General features: G+C 47.6%; 1 protein-coding gene across 3 annotated transcripts in view; it reads left to right on the top strand.

Annotated features, from left to right (window-relative positions):
* The window catches only part of CLPB (ClpB family mitochondrial disaggregase), a gene marked incomplete at both ends in the record, with an annotated part of 164,441 nt that overhangs the window by 128,995 nt on the left and 23,077 nt on the right, over positions 1-12,369 (top strand). For all 3 annotated transcript variants that reach the window (XM_080695225.1, XM_080695224.1, XM_080695226.1), the window contains one exon: positions 9,425-9,539. In XM_080695225.1, the coding sequence (XP_080551351.1) occupies positions 9,425-9,539 (115 nt within the window). The remainder of the gene's footprint in view (positions 1-9,424; positions 9,540-12,369) is intronic.

Genomic DNA, 12,369 nt, shown 5'->3' on the forward strand with positions numbered 1-12,369 from the left:
CTTGTGATTTTCCCATTTTAAAATCATCCATAAGCTTAGTTTTTTATTTCATTCTACCTCTTAAAATGTGTCACTTTATGCCAGGCGTTGTGGCGCATACTTGTAATCCCAGCATTCTGGAGGCTGAGACAGGAGGATCGCAGTTTGCAGACAGCCTCAGCTACTTAGGCCCTTTGCAACTCAGTGAGACCCTGTTTCAAAATAAAAAATAAAAAACAGGTCTGGAGCTGGAGCTCGGAGGTTCCATCCCCAGTAACACACACACACACACACACACACACACACACACACACACACACACACACACAATGTGTCACTTTACCCTAAGAATCTGTCACCTCATGTGCCCTGAATGGCTTTCCCCCTCACTGCAGGTTTCCTCGGGTCTCTCAGTGTCCCTAAGCCTAGGCTTCCTTACTCTCCAGAGAAGGCCAGAGGTGGGAGAGGGGCCCCACAGACTGACTGTGCCTTAGGCGGGATTCCCCACAGAGTTAGTGAGGACTCTGAAAGCATGGCTTGCCTGCCCCCTGGTAAAGCGCGGAGCAGGATGTGTAGAGGAGGTAGCCTGGGCCTCTCTTTAAATAGAGAGTTTAATACTTAACGCCTAGACCATTTTTGTGTCCTAACTAAGAGATGGAAGAGAGGTAGAAATATATCTCTGTGCACATGATGGCAGATAAAACAAAAATATGAGGAGTTATCCCGTGATGAATATTCAGCTGAGGGGGACGCACGCGTGCCAGCCCGCGACTTCTCTCCTGATCCTCACTCCACCGAGACGCACGAGGAATTTATTGCTCATTTTAATCACACCCAGAGAATGAATTGGCAGGAATATTAGGCAGATAGGCCTATCCTATATATTTTATTTGCATATCCCAGTGACAGGATCACAAGCACATTCCGTAGCTCTATATTTTTTCATTTGCTTCAGGGGCAGCTGGGGATGAGCTGCTCCTCTGGGCCCACATCCCAGACTGAGAGCCCGGGTGCTCCCACGAGGGCGGAGTGGAGCCATGGGAGAGAGGAGGACGGGTACAGAGGAGGGGGAAGGTCATGTTCTTCCTCTGCTCACTGGGACAAACGCACCTGCACTGGAGGCCCTGTGTTTGGCCCTATGTTTATGATAGGTGAGGCACCTGCTAAGAGCTTTGACTTTTTTAACTTTTTTAAAACTTTGTTGAATTATACTTGTACAGAGTATACAGATCAGAAATATATAGCATAGTTCATAAATCAAATACAGCTGATTAAGTTTCAAGTACTCGGAAGCCCGTTTACTCGTACTCCCTTATAGTCACTGCCCATCCCCCAAAGAGAAGCATTATCTTGATTTTTTTACTTTAATTTCTGCATAATTTCAGAAATAGTACAATGAGTTCCTATAAACTCTTCGCCTAGATCCCCAGTTGCTAATATTTTGTCATAGTTGGTTTATTACTTATATATGTGCAAATAATATGGATACAGATATATGTAAAACTTTTTATCATTTGAGAATAAATTACATGCGATGCTCTTTTATCCTTAAATATTCTTAGGCATTTCTTTAAACACAAAAACTTTTTTTGTGTGTGGTACCAGGGATGGAACCTAGGGGCATTCTACCTCCGAGCAACACCCCCAGCCTTATTTGTTTATTCTTTTTTTTTTTTTTTTTTTGGTACTGGGGTTCCTGGAAGCCCTTCTACCTCCGGGCTACGCTCCCAGACCTATTTTATATTTTTATTTGGAAACAGGGTCTCTTAAGCCAGCACGGCTGGCTTCGAACCTGCAGATCCTCCTGTCTCTGCCTCCCAAGCGCGGGGATCACAAGCATGCGCCACCACGCCCAGCTGTTCTTTAGTTTTGAAACAAGGTTTCACTGAGCTGCAAAGGGCCTTACTAAGTAGCTGAAGCTGCCCGCAAACCACAATCCTCCTATCAGTCTCCCAAATGCTGGGATTACAAGGGTACACCACCACACCTGGCTGACTTCTTTTCCTTATTTTTTCTTTTTCTTTTTCTGTTTTTTCAATGCTGGGATTGAACCCTTAGCTACCCAAATGCTAATAAGCATGTGCTTCATCACTGAGCTACACCCTTCAGCCCACATTTTCTTACATAACCTCAATACAATCATAAAAATCAGAGTACTAATATTGATATTAAGTAAGCTATGATTGTCACTCAGATTTTGCCAACAGTCCCAATAATGCTTAGAAGAAAAGTTCAGATCCCAAATTGTATTCAGTTGCATTCAGGTGTCATGTCTCCGAAGCCTCATTTAACCTGGAACAGTTCCCCAATCTGTCTTTTTTTTTTTTTTTTTTTTTTTTGGTAGTGGTACTGGGAATTGAACCCAAGGGCATTCTACCTCTGAACTACACCCCCAGCCCAAATTTTTATTTTTTATTTTGAAACAGGGCCTCACTAAGTTGCAGAGGGCCTCACAAAATTGCCGAGGCTGACCTTGAACTACAATCTTCCTGTCTCAGCCTCACAAGTACTGGGATTACAGGTATGTGCCACCATGCCCAGCCCCCAGTCTTTTTTTGTCTTTCATGGCATTGACATTTTAACAAGTACAGACTGACTATTTTGTATAATTTTTCTCAATTTGAGTTTATCTTCTGTTTCCTTATCATTCAACTCAGGTTATGTATTTTTGGCAAGAACACCCTCTGGTGTTTATTTTCAATAAATTGATTAGATAGCTCTCTACTAGAAATAGGGATAGGAAATTTGTCTCATCTTCTGAAATAGACTCTGAACTCTTTGAAGAGGGGGAGCGAAAGCAAATCTTTTCTCATCCCCAGCTAGAAAGGGCTCCAGAACCAGCCTGCAAGGGCCAGGGTTCTGTCTTTCTACTTGCCATCAGTAGACCTTGCTTGAATTTACTTAATCTCTACGATAGAGATATGACACTGTAAACTTCATAGGGTTCTAAGATCCAAAATACTGATCCTAGATCAGGTAAGACCTTTCAGTAAATGCTAAAACTAGCGAATGGAAATTTGATAAGTAATAGGATGTTTAAATACTGTCAAAGTCTCTATCCATACAAAATAGTTATTAATTAGCTGGGCATGGTGGCGCACGCTTGTAATCCCTGCGCTTGGGAGGCTGAGACAGGAGGATCACACAGGTTCAAAGCCAGCCTCAGCTACTTAGTAAGGCTCTCAGCAACTTAGTGAGATCCTGTTTTTAAATAAAATATAAAATAGGTCTGGGATTATAGCCTGGAGATAGAAAGCCTCTGGGTTCTACCCCCAGTACCACCAAAAAAAAATAATAGTTATTAATTGCAAATGGAAAAATGATAGTGGCGAATCCTGGCAGACAGTAACCTAGCCAAGTAATGAAACTTAACATCGTCAGCTGGGTGTGGTGGTGTGCCCTTGTAATCCCAGCACTTGGGAGGCTGAGACAGGAGGGCTGCAGGTTTACAGCCAGCCGCAGCAACTTGGAGAGTCTCTCAGCAACTTAAACGTAGAGAGACCCTGTTTCAAAATAAGAAGAAATAAATAGGGCTGAGGGTGGAGCTCAGAGCTAAAATGCCTCTGGATTCTGTCGCAAGTATCACTAAATAAATAAACAAACAAACATACTAATAAATAAATGAATAAATAAATAAAAGAGGGCTAGGAGTGTATCTCAGACTCAGAATTCCCTGGACTGCAATACCCAGTGCAGTACCCACTCCCCACCAAGAGAGGAAAAAAGAGAGATCTGTGTTCTCTAAGCCATGAGCTGTGAGACACACAGGACATGGTTGCTGCAGCACAGAGAATCTGGTCCAGATAAAACAGGTGTCCACGGGTGCAACTGGAAAGGAACCTTTATTTAAAAAATCAGAATTTCAGAATTGAGCCAGGCGTGGTGGCGCACGCTTGTAATCTGCACGCTTGTAATCCCCACGCTTGGGAGGCAGACACAGGAGGGTCGCACAGGTTCGAAGCCAGCTGCACTGGCTTAAGAGACCCTGTTTCCAAATAAAATATAAAAATAGGTCTGGGAGTGTAGCCCGGAGGCAGAAGGGTTCCATCCCCAGTACCACCAAAAAAAAAATCAGAATTGCATGGAGACTGGATACCCCCATCCTGCATCCTCCCCATCCTGCGCTGCCCCAGGACGCTGACCTCTGTAGACGCCTGTGCTTCAGCTTCAGACTGGGGTTGGCCAGCGGAAACGCCACCTATGCAGGCCTGCCCTGCCCACCACACAGTGTGGCACTCACTGAAGCAAGAGGAAGAAGTATCTTCAGAAGGCGGCCAAGTGTGAGGAGGCAGGAGCCCCAGATCTGCCTCTCTGAGGACAGTGTTTAGGAGCACTCACAGGATAAAGAAACAGGGTGGTTGGAGGTGTGGGGAAAGGTGATTGGAGGTAAGCAAAGAGAAAACAAGCCAGGCGTGGTGGCACATGCTTATAATCCCACTACTTGGGAGGCTGAGACAGGAGGATCGCAGGTTCACAGCCGGCCTCAGCAACTTGTGAGACCCTCTGCAACTTAGTGAGACCCTGTTTCAAAATAGAGAATAATAAAATCAGGCTCAGTAACTCAGAGGTAGAATGTCCCTGGGTTTAATCCCAGTATCACAAAAGAGAGAGACGGAGAGAGATGGAGACAGAGAGAGAAAGATTAACATCAAGAGTTATAGCATCAGATGGGCGTGGTGGCACACACTTGTAATCCCAGCATTCGGAAGGCTGAGACAGGAGGATCGCGGTTTGCAGACAGCCTCAGCTACTTAGCGAAGCCCTCTGCAATTCAGTGAGGCCTGGTTTAAAAATAAAGAATAAAAAAAAAAAAAATAGGGCAGGGTGTGTAGCTCGGAGGTAGAATGCCCCTGGGTTCCATCCCCAGACCCGTAAAAAAAAAAAAAAAGTTATAGCATCCCCATCCCCAGTGCCAGAAAGAAAGTTAACATCAATTGTTATGGGTTAAGACAGGCATGGTAGCACATCCCTATAATTTCTGTACTTGGAAGGCTGAGACAGGAGGATCACAGGTTTGAAGACAGCTTCAGCAGCTGATGAAGATACTGTTTAAAAGATGTTTTTAATAGTTATAGTATAAATCAGTATCGGTTACCCATGATGTGATGCATTGAGAATATATCCTCACTTTCTCACTTTCGCCACTCCATGCCTCCCTTAACTTTCTCTGACCAGTCTGCCTCTGGAATAGTCCACTCTATTTGCAGAGGTGTGATATGTTCAAATTTACATCTTAAAAATGTGGCTCTAGTGCTGGGTGTGGTGGCACATGCTTGTAATCCAGTACTTGGGAGGCTGAGACAGGAGGATCGCAGGTTCTTGGCCAGCCTCAGCTACTTAATGAGGCCCTCTGCAACTTAGTGAGACCCTGTTTCAAAATAAAGAATAAGCCAGGCGTGGTGGCACACACTTGTAATCCCCGCACTTGGAAGGCTGAGACAGGCAGATCACGCAGGTTCGAAGTCAGCCGTGCTGGCTTAAAAGACCCTATTTCCAAAAACAAAAAAGTACAAAATAGGTCTGGGAGTGTAGCCCGGAGGTAGAAGGGCTTCCAGGAACCCCAATACCACCAAAAAATAAAATAAAGAATAAAAAATAGGACTGGAGGTGTGTAGCTTGAAGGTAGAAGGCCCCTCTGTTCAATCCCCAGTACCGGGAGAAAAAACAAAAAACAAAAAAAAGAATATGGCTCTAGCAACAAAAGGAGGAAGAGAAGAGAATGGAATCTGGGCTAATGACCCACGTTACCAAGTCTGATGAGACTGATACCTACTTTGTGTCTGGTCTTCCTCTACAGGGATACTTACTTTATGGACTAGTTAATAGTCTTTCTCTTGTCTATAATATAATAGACATTCTCTTGGGGTCCTCTCTCATCCTCTAGTCTTGTGTTCCCATCCACTCTGCATCCCCCAGACTTACTTGTTGGACTCCCTGGGCTTCCACCCCCAATCTCATCTCTTACTTCCTAGGCCCCTATGTTGACCTCTCTACCAATCCTCTCTGTCATTTCAGGCATGGTCTGTGAGCAAGTGGACTGTGTAGGCCTAACCTCCCCAGGAGAGGCAGACTGCAGCTTGGCCTCTTTCCTCCTCCCTATCCCATTCTTGCCCAGGATCTTATTCTGCCTGCCTGCCACCCCTACCCATCTGCCCTCTCACTGCCCTGAGAGATACCCAACTACCAGGTTGCCTGCCATATCCCTTCTCCCTGAAGCCCTCCCCCAGCCATGCAGCCCAGCCACTCACCTCTGAGTGGAACAAGCCCCGCTAGGCTTCGCTCGGCCTCCCAGCCCTTTCCTGTAAATGCACTCACAGCCAGGAGGGGTGCCATATTAAATCAAGACTGATGGAAACCAGTGGCTGTGATTATCCAGTCAAGATGCAGCCTGGGAAGCTGGTTGCTGCCAGCTCCAGGTGAGAGCTTCTGAAGTTAATCGTACATGGCTTTTATTAAGAAGATGATCACTCCCACTCCTGCTCTCCTAGTAGCCCCTCACAGTTCCTCTCAGTCCAGCCTCTGCTTCTGCACGGTGGGTTACCTGCCCTGTCTTCTCTTCTGGAAAACTGGAAGCCCCTAAAGCAGAGCTTTGAACTCATTCCTGTGGCTTCCTCCCATCTCCTCAAAGAGCCAGGAGCAGTAGTAGCCCACATTTATGGAGGCCTTACCAGACTCCTCATCCTTCTTTCTTTTCTCTCCCAAATAGAATGCACAGAAACCAAGTATTTTCCTGCACTAGTTTCTTCTTTCTACTAGCTTTCCACAAGCTGGTTTCATAACTGTAATAGTAATTCATTTATTCAATACACAGTGTTTAGTAAAACTTTGCTAAGTACTAGGAAAAGAGAGTAAGAAGGTAACCTGTGGTCTAGTTTAATCACAGTGTCCTGTATGTTTTGATCAAGAAGTCTGAAGCATTTTCAGAGGTTTTTCTGAACAGGCATCGTATTTAAGGCTCCAGGCTTGGGGAAATCAGGATGTGCTCAGAAGTATTGGCCATAGCGTGAGCCATTTGCAAGACCATCTAGAAAGCACCTGAGAAACCACTTTGTTCATGGTAAAACCATCCCCCATGCTCACCTCCATAAAAATCCAGGACTGCTTCCTCTTACCCAGGAAAATAACAGGAATACTAAGACAACCTAAAATCATGACACTGTAGAAGAGATACAGGAAATAGAAATGTTCCCATGAAGAAGACTACAGAAAAAGTCTGTTAGGCTTTGCCTGGGGCAGAAGGCAAGAGATGTTCTGTGAGGCCCCACAGACCAGTAGATATAAAGTGCCTCGAGGCAGAACTATCAGCAGACAAGCTGCCTCAGGCTTGAGAGATGTCTCCAGAACCTGGTAAGTGTTGATCCTACACCTGCAGGGCCAGCTTCCCAGAGGAGAGGGCCTCAGAGCCACTTGTAGACTCAGCTGGAGGCTTCTGCTTAAGCAGGAGCAACTCCTCTTTTTATCTATGTACTTGATACATGATTGAATTAATTAAAAGGAATCTGGTGGGGATGGAGTTGACCCAGGGCAGTGAAGTAAAAGGGAAATAACATTTGTCAAAGGCCTCATAAGGGCCAGGTCCTGTCCTATGGCAGCCATTTGACTCACTTGGGCCACCACTTATACATACAGACATTTGCCATGTGCCGGACTCTTTAAGTGTTTAATATACATTAACTCCCTTACTTCTTACTAACGTCCCACAGGCTCCTGCAAGGTAGGTGTAAGTACTGTTCCGGAGTTGCAGAGAGGAAACTAAGGTTAGGGAGGTGAACTCAGTTCCCAAGGCCAGCCAGCCAGCCAATGGTTGAGGGCAGGTTTGAGCTCAGGTCTGTCTAGAGCAAAGCTCTTTTCTGCCGTGCAACTTGCCTTACCATGAGCCAAAAGAGGAACCAACTTCAGATGGGGACAACTCTAAGAATTAAACGAGGTACTCTAGCTGGGCCTGGTGGGGACACTTAAACTTGGGAGGCTGAAACAGAAGGATCCCAGGTTCGCAGCCAGCCTCAGCAACCTCATGAGGCCCTCTGCAACTTAGCAAGACCTTGTCTCAAAATAAAATATAAAATAGGGCTGGAGGTGTAGCTTAGAGGAAGAATGCCCTGGGTTCAGTCCCCAGTATAAATAAATAAATAAATAAATAAATAAATAAATAAATAAAATAGACACTGTGTATAAAGTGCTGAGCACAGTGCCTGGCGCGTGGCAGCCTCTTACAGAGGTGAGCAAATGTACCCAGCAAGTCAGCCTCCCCTTTAGGCTCCTCAAAGGCCTGCCTAACCACAGGCCAGTACTATCCCAGCCAGGACGTGTGCATCTCCCCACCAGAGCCTCCAGCCTGGTGGACCCAAGTGCTGAGCCAGCTGGTGGCAGGGAGGAGGAAGAGGCAGATATATGGCTGGAGTCGGCAGAGCCAGGTGATGTATGTGGCGCCTGAGGGAGCTGCACAGTGACACTCTGGATTCCAGCCGGCAAGCGTGGCTCCACTGGGATCGGTGCCGAATTATTGCTCCATATGAAACCCCAGGACTGATGGGAGCTTTCAGTTACAGACTGATAGCAACAGCCAAAATTGGATTGTTTGCTATTTATTTTTTTTAACTTCTGTCAAGGTCACTACCATAACAGGAAAACACTGCCCAAGCAGCAGGTATTTTTCATCCACTCTGCCCACAAGAGCAATCTGCAACCACAACTTTTGTGACAGGGCTTTACCTTGACAGCTCTTTCTAGAAAGATGCTGGTGTCACACTGGCTCCAGGGGAAGGAGCCTCCTGAAGAGCTGGTCATTCCTTCCCCGTCGAAAGATCTGCTTCCTTTTGCCTGAGATCCCTTCCACCAGATATGCTTTCCCTCAGCCCTCCCTGCCCAACCTCTAGACAGTCCTCCTGCTTCCTCAAGCCCCCCATTTCTCAGAAAGCCTCCCACATGTTCCACATTTATGTATCTTTATGTATCTTTCCCTTCTCTGTATTTCTGTACCATCCCAGGTAGCTGCTAATTCCTCTTTGTAAGTCTTCAAACTCAGTTTCATAAACACCAGATATCACCCGGTGCCAGGACCTTTGATGGTAAGCAAGGGGTAAAAGAGCCTGCCCTCAGAGCCCACAATTGAAACAGATGATAGACTCAGAGTTTCTTGTAAAAGGTACAACTCCAGAGTGAAGTAGGCGTTTACGCTCTGGAATCATGAAGAGGCCCTGTCTTGCCTGCTCCTGACTCAGAGCGCCCGGAGGCAAGGTGTGGCTCTCTTCCTCTGGCAGCATCACCCAGGATGGACAAGGAGAGAATGGGAAGAACTGGGCCAGACTCCAGTGGCCATGAGCCAAAGTGGCACCACCGGACGCCCAGATCCTCACACCTGTGCTTCCCCTGAGCTGGGGATAGAGTGAGACTAGGGTCCTACTGAACCCAGTACCTCTGAGCCACTTGCCCTCTCTCCCCACAGTACCAGGAGAAGCAGCGGAAGCGTGAGGCTGAGGAGCGTCGCCGCTTCCCCCTGGAGCAGCGACTGAAAGAGCACATCATTGGCCAGGAGAGTGCCATCGCCACCGTGGGTGCTGGTGAGTATGCCAGCCAGCGCAGTGCACCTGCTGCAGTGAGCTGCACATCCTGCTGCCCCACGCTGGAGGGACGCGCTTCATAGTAAAATTAACACTTGCTGAGTGCTGTTTATGTGCAAGTACTGTTAGGAGCTCTTTGCCCGTCTTGTGTCATTTAGTCCTTACAGCAGCGCCATGAAGTTTTACAGATAAGGAAGCTAAGACAAGGCACATGAATAATTTGTTCAAGAATGCTTTCCTGTGTGCAGAGTTTAACTCTTACCTTCATCTGGTCCACCAGCCCCATGCCCCATTTCTCAGATGGGATGCCCAAGACGCAGAGATGGCTGAAAGCGTGTCCCTCACTAGTAGCGTGGCAGCTGACCTACAACAAGGACATAATATTTCTGCATGGCAGCCCAGGGTGTCCCTAGCCCTTCACACCTGTTCCTCGGCAGCTGCTCTTATTTTAGGGAAAACATGCAAACAACTGTGGAGTTCCTTCTTCCCTCTTATTCCCATACTACGGCCCCGCTGCCCATGTAAAGCCCACTAGACAGTTATAGACATCCAGAGCTCTGCTGAAGACAGTACCCACGCTTTGTTCTCCGACTCTGGCATGTGCTTGCCTGGGGGTAGTTTCAGACAGGTGAGTTGGGGCATAAGAGGACTCTTATGCCAGGTGGAGGCAAAGGGATCCCCCCAAGGCAGTGGTTCTTCAGTCATGGTTCCTGGCCCAGCAGTTAGGAGTCCTATCTCAGGACCCCCTCCCAGGAATCAGAAACTGAGATCTGTCTTAACAGGCCCTTCAAGTGATCTGAGCTCAGCTGGAGTTTAAAACCCGCTGTTCTGAGATGTCTCGGCCAGTCCTGATGACATGTTGTTTACTCTTCTGTCCAAGTATCTAGTCCCACTAGATGCAACCCAGTGACTGCTAAGGTTCTGCTCACGGAGGAAAGGAGCCACCGGGCTTCTCTCTGGAACATTCTGGGGCCGCTTTGTCAGCTATGGGATACTAATTAGGAGAATAATTGAAAAATGATGGCAGCCACCCCATGACACACTGGGCCCAGTCTGATAATAATTCTTATTCACCAGTGGGGCTCATGTCCCCCACCTGAGCCCCTCAAGGATCAGGCCCCATGATCAGAAAAAAGAAGCCATGAACCAGAGCCGTCTCCTCAGCCAAAGGTCCAAAGGCAGCCTGCAGGCACACAGGAGCTGGGAAGAGCCGTTGTGAATACACAGGGCCCACTACTCGGGCCTAGACCACACCAGGCTGCCCCTAGGAGTGTGGATGCGGGCATCTATCCCTAGCTGCCACCTTAGAGGTGGCAGCCCTGACTCCTTTTCCAAGTCTGTGTCTGAGGAGGGAGGAAAGACTGGGAGTTCTCATGGGTTGGAGAGAGGAGGGTAGCCGCCTTGACTACCTGGGGACAGATCTAACAGAGCACCTCTTGGTGGCATCTCATGTCCACTTGGGCCAGGACTGCTGCCACTCTTGGGAGTGTTCTCCCAGCTTCTTACCATTACCCTGCAGGCCATCTTCTTTCTCCTTCCTGCCTACTTTTCACCAGACTCCCTTGGTGAGCACCTCTAGCCCTTACCTGTGAGGCTCCCCAGAGATAGGCTTTGGTGGGGCACTGAGATGGAAAGAGGTAGGCCAGCCTGGGTCTGTCACTCACCCACTGTGCACCTCAGCCTCCTCAGTTTCTCTGAGCATTGGTTTTCTCACCTCTGGTAGTGGGGTGCCAAGTCTAGGATGGTGTGACCCTAAATATGTATTTCTTCCTATCTGTGCCACAGAGCAATAGCTACAGCCTAGTTTCTGTCCTCAAGATGTTCAGTCTTAGACTGGGTCCTGTGTGTGGTGTGGGTGTGTGGGTGTTACTAGGTTGAAGCCAGGGCCTCTCATTCTGTCTGTTGAACTCTGCCTCAGGTCAGTGGTAAAATGGCTGTCCAGGAAGGCCCGATTTCTTGTCCTGTGATTTATAAGTTGACTTACTATGGCTCCGGTGATCCTAAAAAAAAAAAAAAAAAAAAAAAAAGTGGTCTTTGGGGCCCACTTGTGCAGAGCTGGTGCCTTTTTTTTTTTTTTTTTTTTGGCGGTACTGGGAATGGAACCCAGGGGCATTCTACCTCTAAGCTCTATCCCCAACCCTGTTTTTTATTCTTTATTTTGAAACAGGGTCTCACTGAGTTGCAGAGGGCCTCACTAAGTGGCTGAGGCTGTTCGCAAACTGTGATCCTTCTGTCTCAGCCTCCCAAGTACTGGGATTACAAGTGTGCGCCACCACGCCTGGCTAGGCTGGTGCCCTTTTGCCTCCATTTGTAAGACAGTGTACCTGCCTCACTGAGAAGCCTACTGCTGAGATCACACTGATAATGTTCAATGCCATGTTCATTTCCTGTGACCAGCTCCCAGAGGCTTCTGGGATCACTGACGGGATCTGTAGTCTGATGGTTGCAGCTGCATGCCCAGACAAAGCACGAAGCTCTCTTCAGGTCAGAACTTGTGGTGGGCAAGCAGCACCCCACACCTCAGAACCAGAGCAGGTACAGGAGAGTGAGGTGCACCTAGAAGCCAGGCCAGGCCTCCCTGGTCCCCTAGACTAGTGTCACATATGTGCTAGGGACTGGCTGGATGGAGCCTGGCACCCCATGGGTGCCATGAGGATGGGCAGCCAGAGAAGTGCCGCAGAATGAATTGATTTGATAAATGGCCATTTATTACCCTCACGAATTGGCTGAAACCAATTTCGGTCACATCAACCCCTGGTAAGTGCTGGGATATTGATTTGTGCAAAGTAATACAGTGAATTTATCAGTGTGATCCCCAGCTGCAGGGCCT

Source organism: Muscardinus avellanarius, assembly GCF_963383645.1.
Source record: "Muscardinus avellanarius genome assembly, chromosome: 1".
NCBI lineage: Eukaryota > Metazoa > Chordata > Mammalia > Rodentia > Gliridae > Muscardinus > Muscardinus avellanarius.